This window comes from Oncorhynchus clarkii, chromosome 3, assembly GCF_045791955.1.
Source record: "Oncorhynchus clarkii lewisi isolate Uvic-CL-2024 chromosome 3, UVic_Ocla_1.0, whole genome shotgun sequence".
NCBI lineage: Eukaryota > Metazoa > Chordata > Actinopteri > Salmoniformes > Salmonidae > Oncorhynchus > Oncorhynchus clarkii.
Genome location: NC_092149.1, coordinates 48,363,872 through 48,376,131, shown reverse-complemented (window position 1 = coordinate 48,376,131; position 12,260 = coordinate 48,363,872). Strand labels below are relative to the sequence as shown.

The following is a 12,260-nucleotide window of genomic DNA, read 5'->3' as shown; positions in this document are numbered from 1 at the left end:
GACTCGTTGGTGAATTGAAACTCTCGACCCGCTCCACTACAGCCCCGTTGGTGTGGGGGCCTGTTCTGCCCGCCTTTTCCTGTAGTCCACGATCAGCTCCATTGTCTTGCTCACATTGAGGGAGAGGTTGCTATCTTGACACCACACTGCCAGTTCTCTGACCTCCTCCCTATAGGCTTTCTCATCGTTTTCGGTGACTGTTGTGTCGTCAGCAAACTTAATGATGGTGTTGGAGTCATGTTTGGCCACACAGTCGTAGGTGAACAGGGAGTACAGGAGGGGACTAAGTACACACCCCTGAGGGGCCCTAGCATTGAGGATCAACGTGACAGACGTGTGGTTTCCTACCCTTAACACCTGGGGGCGGCCCGGATCCAGTTGCAGGGGGAGGTGTTTAAGCCCAGGGTCCCTAGTTTAGTGATGAGCTTTGTGGGCTTTCTATGGTGTTGAAAGCTGAGCTATAGTCAATGAACAGCATTCTTACATAGGTGTTCCTTTTGTCCAGGTTGGAAAGGGCAGTGTGGAGTGAGATTGTGAGGGTTAGGGTGTCCTAGAGGATGCTGTTGAGGTGAGCCATGACCAGGCTTTCAATGCACGTCATGGCTACCGACGTGAATGCTAAGGGGCGGTAATCATTTAGGCAGGTTACCTTCCCTTCCATGGGCACAGGGACTTTGGTGGTCTGATTGAAACATGTAGGAATTACAGAGGGGAGAGGTTGAAAATATCAGTGAAGACACTTGACAGTTGGTCATCTCATGCTTTGAGTACACGTTCTGGTAATCTGTCTGGCCCCACGGTTTTCTTAATGTTGAACTGTTTAAAGGTCTTGCTCACATTGGCTACCGAGAGCGTTATCACACAGTCATCCAGAACAGCTGGTGCTCTCGTTCATGCTTCAGTGTTGCAATGCCTCAAAACGATCATAAAAGGCATTTAGCTCATCTGGTAGGCTCGCGTCACTGGGCAGCTCGCGTCTGGGTTTCCCTTTGTAGTCTTTAATAGTTTTCATGCCCTGTCACATCCGACGAGCGCCAAAGCCAGTGTAAGTAGGATTCAATCTTAATCCTGTATTGACACTTTGCTTGTTTGATGGTTCGTCTGAGGGCATAGCGGATTTGTTATAAGTGTCCGGATTAGTCTCTCGTTCCCTGAAAGTGGCAGCTCTAGCCTTTAGCTTGATGCAGATTTTGCCTGTAATCCATGGCTTCTGGCTGGGATATGTACGTACAGTCACTGTGGGGACGACATCGTCGATGCACTTATTGATGAAGCCGATGACTGAGGTAGTGTGCTCCTCAATGTCATTGGATGAATTCCAGAACATATTCCAGTCTGTGCCAGCAAAAAAGTCCTGTGGCGTAGCATCCGCGTCATCTGACCACTTCTGTATTGAGCGAGTCATAGGTACTGCCTGCTTTAGCTTTGCTTGTAAGCAGGAATCAGGAGGATAGAATTATGGTCACATTTGCCAAATGGAGGGCGGGTGAGAGTTTTGTACAGTATACATCTCCGTGTGTGGAGTAAAGGTGGTCTAGAGTTCTTTTCCCGCCTGTGACTCAAACCTGGGTCTACCGACTATCAACCCAGTACGTTAGCCATTACGCCAAGAATGCAAACTTCCTAGTTGGAGTAATATTCAAAAGGAATGTGATATAGGATTGTGACTTTAACCACCCTTCTTCCGGGCACGTGAAAAATCACAAAATATGCCTATTGCATTATTCCCAATGGTAACAGGTGTGATATGGGAGGGTTGCATGTAGGAGTGGCAGCTCATCTTTGACTTACCAGTTGCTGGCCCTGCACTCCCCATTCAGCGTACTGCAGAACAGAGTTAAGCACCTCCGGAGGGTCCAACTCCCATACCTCCCTGAAAAACAACAGTAAGTAACCAGTAAGACTGCTACATAGAGCAGTGGCAGGCATTTACATTGATACACCTTTAACTTCCGGATACACTGGTAACTCTAACTGTAAGTCGCTCTGGATAAGAGCATCTGCTAAATGACTACGAGGTCAAATGTAAAAAAGCCCACTTCAAAACAATGTTTTATCATAAATATTGACATTTAAAAGGTCATGACTGACAAAATATTGAATTTCATTGTTTGTTGTGGATTCACCAGGCTCTTAGCATCCACCTCAGATAAACTGCCTTAGAAGAGATTGTCTTGACAAGTAGACAAACACATGGTAAACAAGCACATGAAACATACCTTGTGTGGATGTTATAAATACTATATGAGGCCATGTATGAATGGCGGTAAACCTAGAACAAAAGAGAGAAAAGAAAGAGGAGATTACTGCACAAAACATTAACGATGGAGGCAGTTTGGCTGATAAAAACATCATAAAAGCAGGCAGAGAAAGGCATCAAATAGAATAGACCAGTAGCTGTTTTCACAAATAGATTATGTGGACAATGTGATTTGCATGGTTGACAGCTGCGAGATGAGACATTTTAATTCCATCTGAGAAACCGATCATGGAACCCCCATGACTTCGGGTCTGAAAGCCTGAGAGAGAGAGGAGAGAGAGAGAGAGAGAATCCAAATGGTCTGGGGTGTGAGTAAATCTGTCTGGATTCCCCTAGAGAAGCTGTGCCTTACATGATAATAGCATTCGGTCTGAATGTACACGGGGAAGGAAACAGCCTCAATGTTGTAGTGTTTCATAATGATGACATGCTCCACATAGTTCAAATATAGACCAAGAAACATTATCTGACAGGAGTGTTATTGTACTGTATGGCAAATGCATTGCAAACTGTGCAGAGAAATACTTTTACCTCATTTTGTTGTTACAACCTGAATTTAAAATGTATTCAATTGAGATTTTGTGTCACTGGCCTACACACAATACCCCAAAATGTCAAAATGGATCTGTTTTTTTTAAATGTTTACAAATGAATAAAAAATGAAAAGCTGAAATGTCTTGAGTCAATAAGTATTTAAACCCTTTGTTATGGCAAGCCTAAATAAGTTAAGGAGTAAAAATGTCATATAATAAGTTGCATGGACTTACTCTGTGAGCAATAATAGTGGTTAGCATGAGTTTTGAATGACTACCTCATCTCTGTACACCAATGCCTCGCAAAGAAGGGTACCTATTGGTAGACAGGTAAAAAAAAAACTAAAAAAAACATTGACTATCCCTTTGAGCATGGTCAAGTTATTAATTACACTTTGGATGGTGCATCAATACACACAGTAACTACAAAGAGACCCGTGTCCGTCCTAACTCAGTTGCCGGAAACGAAGAAAAACACTCAGGGATTTCATCATGAGACCAATGGTGACTTTACAACAGTTAGAGAGTATAATGGCTGTGATAGGCAAACAATTTGGATGGATCAACAACATTGTAGTTACTCCACAATACTAATCTAAATGACATAGCGAAAAGAAGGAAGGCTCTACAGAATAAAACACATTTCCAAAACCTGCATCCTGTTTGCAATAAGGCACTAAAGTAAAACTACAAAAATATGGCAAAGAAACATACTTTATGTCCTGAATACAAACCGTTATGTTTGGGGAAATCCAACAAATTGAAATGAGTACCACTGTTATTTTTGTAGCCCCTTTTTTCCCAATTTCGTAAATACAATCTTCTCAACGCTGTGACTCCCCAATGGGCTCGGAAGAGGCGAAGGTTGAGTCATGCGTCGTCCGAAACATGACCCGCCAAACCGCGGTCTTTAACAACCACTCGCTTAACCCGGAAGCCAGCTGCACCAATGTGTCAGAGGAAACACCGTTCAACTGACGACCGAAGTCAGCTTGCAGGCGCCAAACGGAGTCGCTAAAGCACGATGATGGGACTCCCGGTCATGGCCAGTTGTGACACAGCCTGAGATTTTAGGGACGCCACAACACTGCGATGCAGTGCCTTATACCGCTGCGCCACTCGGGAGGCCCCACTCTTCATGTTTTCAACGATGGTGGTGGGTGCATCATGTTATGGGTATGCTGGTTTTCCTAGAGGAAAACCTTGTTCAGTCTACTTTTCAACAGGCACTGGGAGACAAGTTCCCCTTTTAGCAGGACAATAACTTAAAACAAAAGGCCAAATATACACTGGAGTTGCTGAAAAAGAAGACATTGAATGTTCCTGAGTGGCCTAGTTACAGTTTTGACTAAAATCATCTTGATAATCTATGTCAAGACTTGAAAATGGCTGTCTAGCAATGATCAACAATCAACTTGAAAGAGCTTGAAGTATTTTTTTTAAGAATAATGTGCAAATATTGTACAATCAAGGTGTGTAAAGTTCTTAGAGACTTACCAATAAAGATTCACAGCTGTAGTCTTTGCAAAAGGCGACACAAACATGTATTTGCTCAGGCGTGTGAAAACGTACAGTACCAGCCAAAAGTTTGGACACACCTACTCATTCCACGATTTTAGAATAATATTGAAGACATTAAAACAATGAAATAACACATATGGAATGTAATAACTGAAAAAAGTGTTTAATAAATAACAAATAAACAAATATTTTATATGTGAGATTCTTCAAAGTAGCCACCCTTGGCCTTGATGACAGCTTTGCTCACCCTTGGCATTCTCTCAACCAGTGTCATGCGGTAGTCACCTGGAATGCATTTCAATTTACAGGTGTGTATTGTGAAAAGTTAATTTGTGGAATTTCTTTAATTCTTAATGTGTTTGAGCCATCAGTTGTGTTGTGACAAGGTAGGATGGTATACAGAAGATATCCCTATGTCACGCCCTGACCTTGGATATATTTTGGTTAGGTCAAGGTGTGACTAGGGTGTGTACGCTAGTTTTGTATGTCTAGGGTTTTTGTATGTCTAGGGTTTTTGTATGTCTAGGGTTTTTGTATGTCTAGGGGTGTTGTATGTCTAGGGGTTTTGTATGTCTATGTGTAGTTGCCTGTCAGCACTCGTTTGTATAGCGTTTCGTTTTGTTATTTTGTTAGTTTGTTCAGTGTTCATTATTTTAATAAATAAGAATGTACGCATACCATGCTGCGCCTTGGTCCAATTCTCATAACGAACGTGACAGATGATCCCACCAACAAAGGACCAAGCAGCGTGCCCAGGAGGAGGAAGAATCCTGGACTTGGGTAGAGATCCTGGATGGGAAGGGATCCTGGACTTGGGAGGAAATCCTGGCCTAAGAGCATGAGAGGACAGCAACGATGTCGGGGAGGTAGGCCACAGAAACCCCAAGATTTTTGAGGGGGTGGGAACATGGAGCAGTCGGCAAAGTTGAGGGGTGAGTCAGAGACTGTCGAGGAGTTATTGGACAAATTGGAGGAAAGTGAACGGAGGGGAGAGTTAGAGACCTTCGAGGAGTTGTTGATCAAATTGGAGGAGAGTGAAGAGAGAGAGATGTTTGTTTGGCGTAGTATGCACCGCATTCGCACTGAGGAGCGTGTTAGCTGTCCGATGCCACCTGTGCCAGTTCCTTGTACTCGTCCTGAAATGTGTGTTAAAGTTCCCGGAACAATTGATGCCGGCTATACACACCAGGTCTCCAGTGTACCTTCACAACTCAGTACGTCCTGTGCCAACTCCTCGCACTCTCCCTGAGGTGTGTGTCATCAGCCCGGTGTCACCTGTACCGGTCCCTGTACTGTCACACCCTGACCTTAGATATCTCTGTTTTTCTATATTTTTTGGTTAGGTCAGGATGTGATTAGGGTGGGTACGCTAGTTTTCTATGTCTAGGGTTTTTGTATGTCTTGGGGTTTTGTATGTCTATGTGAAGTTGCCTGTCAGTACTCATTTGTATAGCTTCATTGTTTGTTTTGATATTTTGTTAGTTTGTTCAGTGTTCATTCTTTTAATAAATAAGAATGTATGCATACCCCGCTGCACCTTGATCTGATCCTTATAACGAACGTGACACCCTGTTTGGTAATAGAAAAAGTCCATATTATGGCAAGAACAGCTGAAATTAGCAAAGAGAAACGATAGTCATTATTACTTTCACACATGAAGGTCAGTCAATACGGAAAATTTCAAGAACTTTGAAAGTGCAGTCGCAAAAACCATCAAGCGCCATGATGAAACTGACTCATGCTGACCTCCACATGAAAGGAAGACCCAGAGATACCTCTGCTGCAGAGGATAAGTTCATTAGAGTTACCAGCCTCAGAAATTTCAGCCCAAATAAATACTTCACAGAGTTCAAGTAACAGACACATAACAACATCAACTGTTCAGAGGAGTCTGCGAGAATCAGGCCTTCATGGTCGAACTGCTGCAAAGAAACCACTACTAAAGGACACCAATAATAATAAGAAACTTCCTTGGGCCAAGAAAAACGAGCAATGGACATTAGACGGGTGGAAATCTGTGCTTTGGTCTGATGAGTTCAAATTTGAGATGTTTGTTTCCAACCGCCGTGTCTTTGTGAGGCACAGAGTATGTGAACGGAAGGTCTCCGCATGTGTGGTTCCCACCATGAAGCATAGAGGTGGAGGTGTGATGGTGTATGGGTGTTTTGCTGGTAACACTGTCTGATTTATTTATAATTCAAGGCACACTGAACCTACATGACTACCACAGCATTGTGCAGTGATACGCCATCTCATCTAGTTTGTGCTTAGTGGAATTATCATTTGTTTTTCAACAGGACAATGACCCAACACACCTCCAGGCCTTGTAAGTGCTATTTGACCAAGAAGGAGAGTGATGGAGTGCTGCCTTAGATGACCTGGCCTCCACAATCACCCGACCTTAACTAAATTGAAATGGTTTAGGACTGCAGAGTGAAGGAAAAGCAGCCAACATGTGCTCAGCATATGTGGGAACTGCTTCAAGACTGTTGGAAAAGCAGGTGAAGCTGGTTGAGAGAATGCCAAGTGTGCAAAGCTGTCATCAAGACAAAGGGTGGCTAATTTGAAGAATCTTAAATATAAAATACATTTGTTTAAATCTTTTTTGGTTACTACATGATTCCATATGTGTTACAGAATTTTGATGTTTTCACTATTATTCCACAATGTAGAAAATAGTACAAATAAAGAAAAACCCTTGAATGACTAGGTGTGTCCAAACTTTTGACTGGTACTGTAAGTAAATGAGATATTTCTGTAATTCATTTTCAATACATTTGCAAACATTTGTTTTGGGGTAATGTGTATAGATGGGTGATATATATTTTTTAATCCATTTTGATTTCAGGCTGTAATACAACAAAATGTGGAATAAGTCAAGGGGTATGAATACTTTCTGAAGACACTGTACATGAAAAACAAAACACAATCATTAAAAAGACACATTCTTGATTTAAAGGTCCCCTAACAGCCATCTGAAATGCCTTAGAGGCACCATTTCCACCTATTTTAAAGTGCTCTAGAGGTCATTCCACACGTAAGGTAAAAAATAATTGTAAAAAAACAATCAGGTGTATAAATCTGTAATTTAACGATGAGGTAAGGTAAAGCGGAGGTTTCTGCAGGAATGCTTTATAAACAAAACGAGTGCAAAGCATAGATCTACAATAGTCCACAGAGGGCCTGCCTATTTTCTGAGACAGAATGCAGTGATGTGCACTAAACCAATCGCCATAATAAAACGTAGTGGGCTAATGGCTTCAATATAGTGGCAGTTGCATTCATAAAGACAATATCTCCATCTCCATAGTCTGTAACTGGTATGAATGTCAACTGAATTATTTGTTTTCTGCTATTTAATGAAAGGCATGATAAAATAATAACATCTATAAAATAAGATGATTTTAATTCTTAATTTATCAACTAAATCAATCACATGCTTTTTGAAAGATAGCTTTTCGTCGATCCAGACGCCCCGATATTTATAAGCGGGGACATGATCAATGAAGGCACCATCCAATGTACATATGCATAAGTCATCAGACACATTTTTACATGATTTGCAGAATAACATATACTTGGAGAATAACATATATATCTGTTTGAGCAGAAAGGAGTCTTAAAACAGGGATGCCATGGCAGAGGATGGATAGCTCAAATTAAAAAGCTCTTCTTCACTCGGAAAGAACGTACTTCGCCACAGTGAATTATGCATAGCGCCCGAGGAAGGCGGAAGGGCTCGATGGAGCTGGCAACGATGGCAACGACGGACGTTGGTGGGGGCTGTTATAGTGGCGAGATTGATGAGTAATCACTCCTCACTCCTGAAATAGTGTTGATGAGTGATGTCAGAGTGAGGGGAGGGTGGAGAGTATACCTCCAATGGCTTTGACAAATGTATCCGTTCCCTCTGTTGCTATTAGCTGCTGAGAAACAGAGACGCAGGTAGGGGTTAAACATCTGTGAAAACACATTCTTTGCTAGGAGGCAAAACACCTGAGTGTTAAGATGCGTTGTCTCTTTAAAACAAATTCAAGGTAAGCATTTGGAACTGTATGTAATGAGCTTTTGTGAAATATTAACGGCAGAATCACAGACTCTTGTTCCCAGTAATGGTAAATTACTGTTTACAAAAAGAGGAATGGACACAGTGACTTTTACTTGAACCCTATTGGCTCCCTCCAGTTGGAGTTTTACTTCCGAACACACATTGACCTTTGGCAAAACATGTTTTACTGCTTGTGGGATACAACTTTGACCTTCTTGCTCTCTCTGAGGTGCTACTTATATCTAGCTTTGATTACATTTCCTACTCTGTATATCATGATAAGAATGGCTAATATCAACTCTCAGTTTCCATATCATGTGTACAGTTAGAGGACAATTTCCAAATGTTTCAAATTGTTGCCCCTCCCCACATTCCTTGAAGAGCTGAGAAGCTCACATGGGCACAATGATATTTTTGGTAAGCATGGTGATTTAATCAAAAACAAGGAGGTTGACATTTTCAACTCCCTTTGCACTCAAATTTGAGCTGCAGCTCGATGATGAATATGAGTGGTACACTCAGCTCTGGGGACATAGACGTTTTGTCAAACACAACTAATCACACTGCAAAAGTTGAGTATAAAACCACACAGAGGGAACAGCCTCTGCCCAAACCAATGAAAAGCCCATGTCGTATTAGTGACAATTTCCATCACCACGTTCCTCCATTTCTGTCACGATCGTCGAATGGAGCGGACCAAGGCGCAGCGTGCGTATAGCATATTTTATTTCAAAGTAAACAACAACGAACATCCAGTACAGAGCGCACTAAGGCACTAACTGAAAACAATATCCCACAACACAGGTGGGAACAATGGGCAACTTAAATATGATCCCCAATTAGAGACAATGATAATCAGCTGCCTCTAATTGGGAACCATACAAATACCAACATAGAAATGGAAACGCTAGAAACCCCCCTAGTCACGCTCTGACCTACACATCATAGAGAACCCAGAGGCCTCTCTATGGTTAGGGCGTGACAATTTCAAATATCATCTGATGATTACATTTTCCACACACCGACCATCCTTTACTTCCTTCCTATTCCACAGTCAAGGTGAATCGCCCGCTCCGTCCTCCCCTATTAGATATACAAATCGGATTGAATCAAATGAAAACATGGATTCTCCTGGTTTATGGGAGAGGTTTGGAAGATCACACTTCCGGATATTACCGAGATATCTCCTCATCTCTGGCAGTGTGTGGTGCATGCCAGGGAGAGATTGGGAGCCACAGATGAAAACAAACTATTAAATATGTAGACTGGCTCAAAACAGGTTTAGGTGGTCTTCTATACTGCCTCAGAGAAGAGTACAGTGGACCAGTTAATGGAGCAATGCATGGCAAGGTTTACAATGGGTGCTTTCAGCCTCTGGGTAAAATATGATACAAAATGGTTTTGTCACCTACATTTTTGGGGTCTGCTTGTACTGCTTGTCTGCTTGTCTGCTTAACATGTTTAATACTATTGTTTACTGTGTTATACAGTAGGATAGTATAATTTCCATGTGAATGTTTGTTGCTGTATCTAATCATTTGGTCTGTATAACAATATGTTTTCCATGTCAAAAATTAAAACACGTACCTGCTGTACGCAAAATATTGTTTCCTATAGCTTGGAAAATAAATAAATGTGACTCTGGGTGACAACATAATGATGTTTGTTTCCAACATTAGGGCTGTTTTCCTAAAGAAGTTAAATCCGCATTGTGTTTTGTTTCCTTCCCACGATACTAATGAGTATTGCGATACTGGTATCATCCCAGCCCTACTAATGTTCTGTCTACAGAACAAGTGCCTTGTCTGCATTGAGAAAATAAAGGCCTAGTTTACTCCCCTTATTCGAACATGACCACACTTAATGCACAACTTTGCTCAAGCTGTACTGAAAGGGTTACAGAAGAGCTTTAATCAAATACAGCAAAGAAACTTAAGCAACTCCTAGGACCAACAGAGCAGAGAGAACCCGTGAAGCAGTTTCCCAGCACGGTCACCCCAAAACAAGTTAAATTGTCACTCCAGCCCCACTGGGATCGATCCATTTGTAAGCGAAGGGTAGGAAAGAAGAAAACTCCCCAGGTTGTGAATTATTTTAGGCTATAAGCCACTCCAGAAGATTTTGTGCAAGGAATGTAAGAGCCATCTGAACCCCTAAGAGGATCAAAGCAAATTGATCCCTGAATCTACCGGTGTCATATAATTTTTTGCTAACTTGTCATATTTTGTGCACAGTGTTCGCCCAATGACAGGATCACTGCGACCCTCTCAGTACAGCAGTCAGTATGGGTCCCTCAGGTTACCATAGCAATTCGGGGCCCTCACAGCACATTGGCTCCCTCAGATTTACTATAATAGCATGGGCCCTCAAGGTGCCAGCACTGTGAAGGCCCTTCAGTCTCAAAGGTCTACCCAATCTAGACCCATTTAGAGGGCTTGGGAATATGGATACGGTGATAACAGTGTTTATGGCCTCAGGTGCTGCTTTTGGCCTGTTAAATCACACACCATTGGACTATTTGGGTTCCTGTGACCCCCGAATGGTCCTGATGAGATAGCTCTAATAGATTATCCTTCTTCCTGTCACGTTCTGACCTTAGTTCCTTTGTTATGACTTTGTTTTAGTATGGTCAGAGCATGAGTTGGGTGGGTTGTCTATGTTCTGTTTTCTATGTTTTGTTTTTGCATTTGGCCTGGTATGGTTCTCAATCAGAGGCAGGTGCCATTAGTTGTCTCTGACTGAGAATCATACTTAGGTAGCCTTTTCCCACTTGTGTTTCGTGGGTGTTTATTTTCTGTCTTTGTGTATGTCACCAGACAGGACTGTTTCGTATCATTCACGTTGTTATTTTTGTTTTAGTGTTCTGAGTTGAATAAATATCGTCATGAACACGTACCACGCTGCGCTTTGGTCCGATCCTTGCGACTCCTCGTCAGAAGAAGAGGACGAGCATTACAGAAACACCCACCACCAAAGGACCAAGCAGCGTGGTAACGGGCAGCAGCAGCGATCGCAGGACTCCTGTACATGGGAGGAGATTCTGGACGGCAAGGGACCCTGGGCACAGGCTGGGGAATATCACTGCCCCAAGGCTGAGCTGGAGGCAGTGAAAGCGGAGAGGCGGCGGTATGAGGAGGCAGCACGGCCTCGCGGTTGGAAGCCCGAGAGGCAGCCCCAAAAATGTCTTGGGGGGGCACACGCGGAGTGTGGCTAAGTCAGGTAGGAGACCTGAGCCAACTCCCTGTGCTTACCGTGGAGAGAGAGGGACCGGGCAGGCACCGTGTTATGCCGTGAGGCGCACGGTGTCCCCGGTGCACATGCATAGCCCAGTGCAGTACATAGCAGCGCCTCGTATCGGCCGGGCTAGAGTGGGCATCGAGCCAGGTGCCATGAAGCCGGCTCAGCGCATCTGGTCTTCAGTGCGTCTCCTCGGGCCGGGGTACATGGCACCAGCCCTACGCATGGTATCCCCGGTTCGCCAGCACAGCCCAGTGCGGGCTATTACACCTCGCCGCACTGGCCTGGCTAGGGGGATCATTCAGCTAGGTAGGTTTGTGCAGGCTCGGTGCTCGAGACCTCCAGTGCGCCTTCACGGTCCGGTCTATCCGGTGCCACCTCCATGCACCAGTCCTCCGGTGGCAGCCCCCAGCACCAGGCTGTCTCTCCGTCTCCTCCCTACAGGTGCTCGCGTCTGTCCGGAGCTGCCGGAGTCTCCCGTCTATCCGGAGCTGCCGGAGTCTCCCGTCTGTCCGGAGCTGCCGGAGTCTCCCGTCTGTCCGGAGCTGCCGGAGTCTCCCGTCTGTCCGGAGCTGCCGGAGTCTCCCGTCTGTCCAGAGCTGCCGGAGTCTCCCGTCTGTCCGGAGCTGCCGGAGTCTCCCGTCTGTCCGGAGCTGCCGGA

The 12,260-nt window shown here is 43.9% G+C and overlaps 1 protein-coding gene across 1 annotated transcript in view; it reads right to left on the bottom strand.

The window, feature by feature from the left end:
• Positions 1-12,260, bottom strand: part of LOC139405995 (inactive dipeptidyl peptidase 10-like) — a 188,462-nt gene that overhangs the window by 99,737 nt on the left and 76,465 nt on the right. Inside the window, exons 6-7 of the mRNA XM_071148451.1 lie at positions 2,220-2,272; positions 1,792-1,873 (exon numbers count right to left, since the gene is read on the bottom strand). Coding sequence (XP_071004552.1) covers positions 1,792-1,873; positions 2,220-2,272 — 135 coding nt within the window. The remainder of the gene's footprint in view (positions 1-1,791; positions 1,874-2,219; positions 2,273-12,260) is intronic.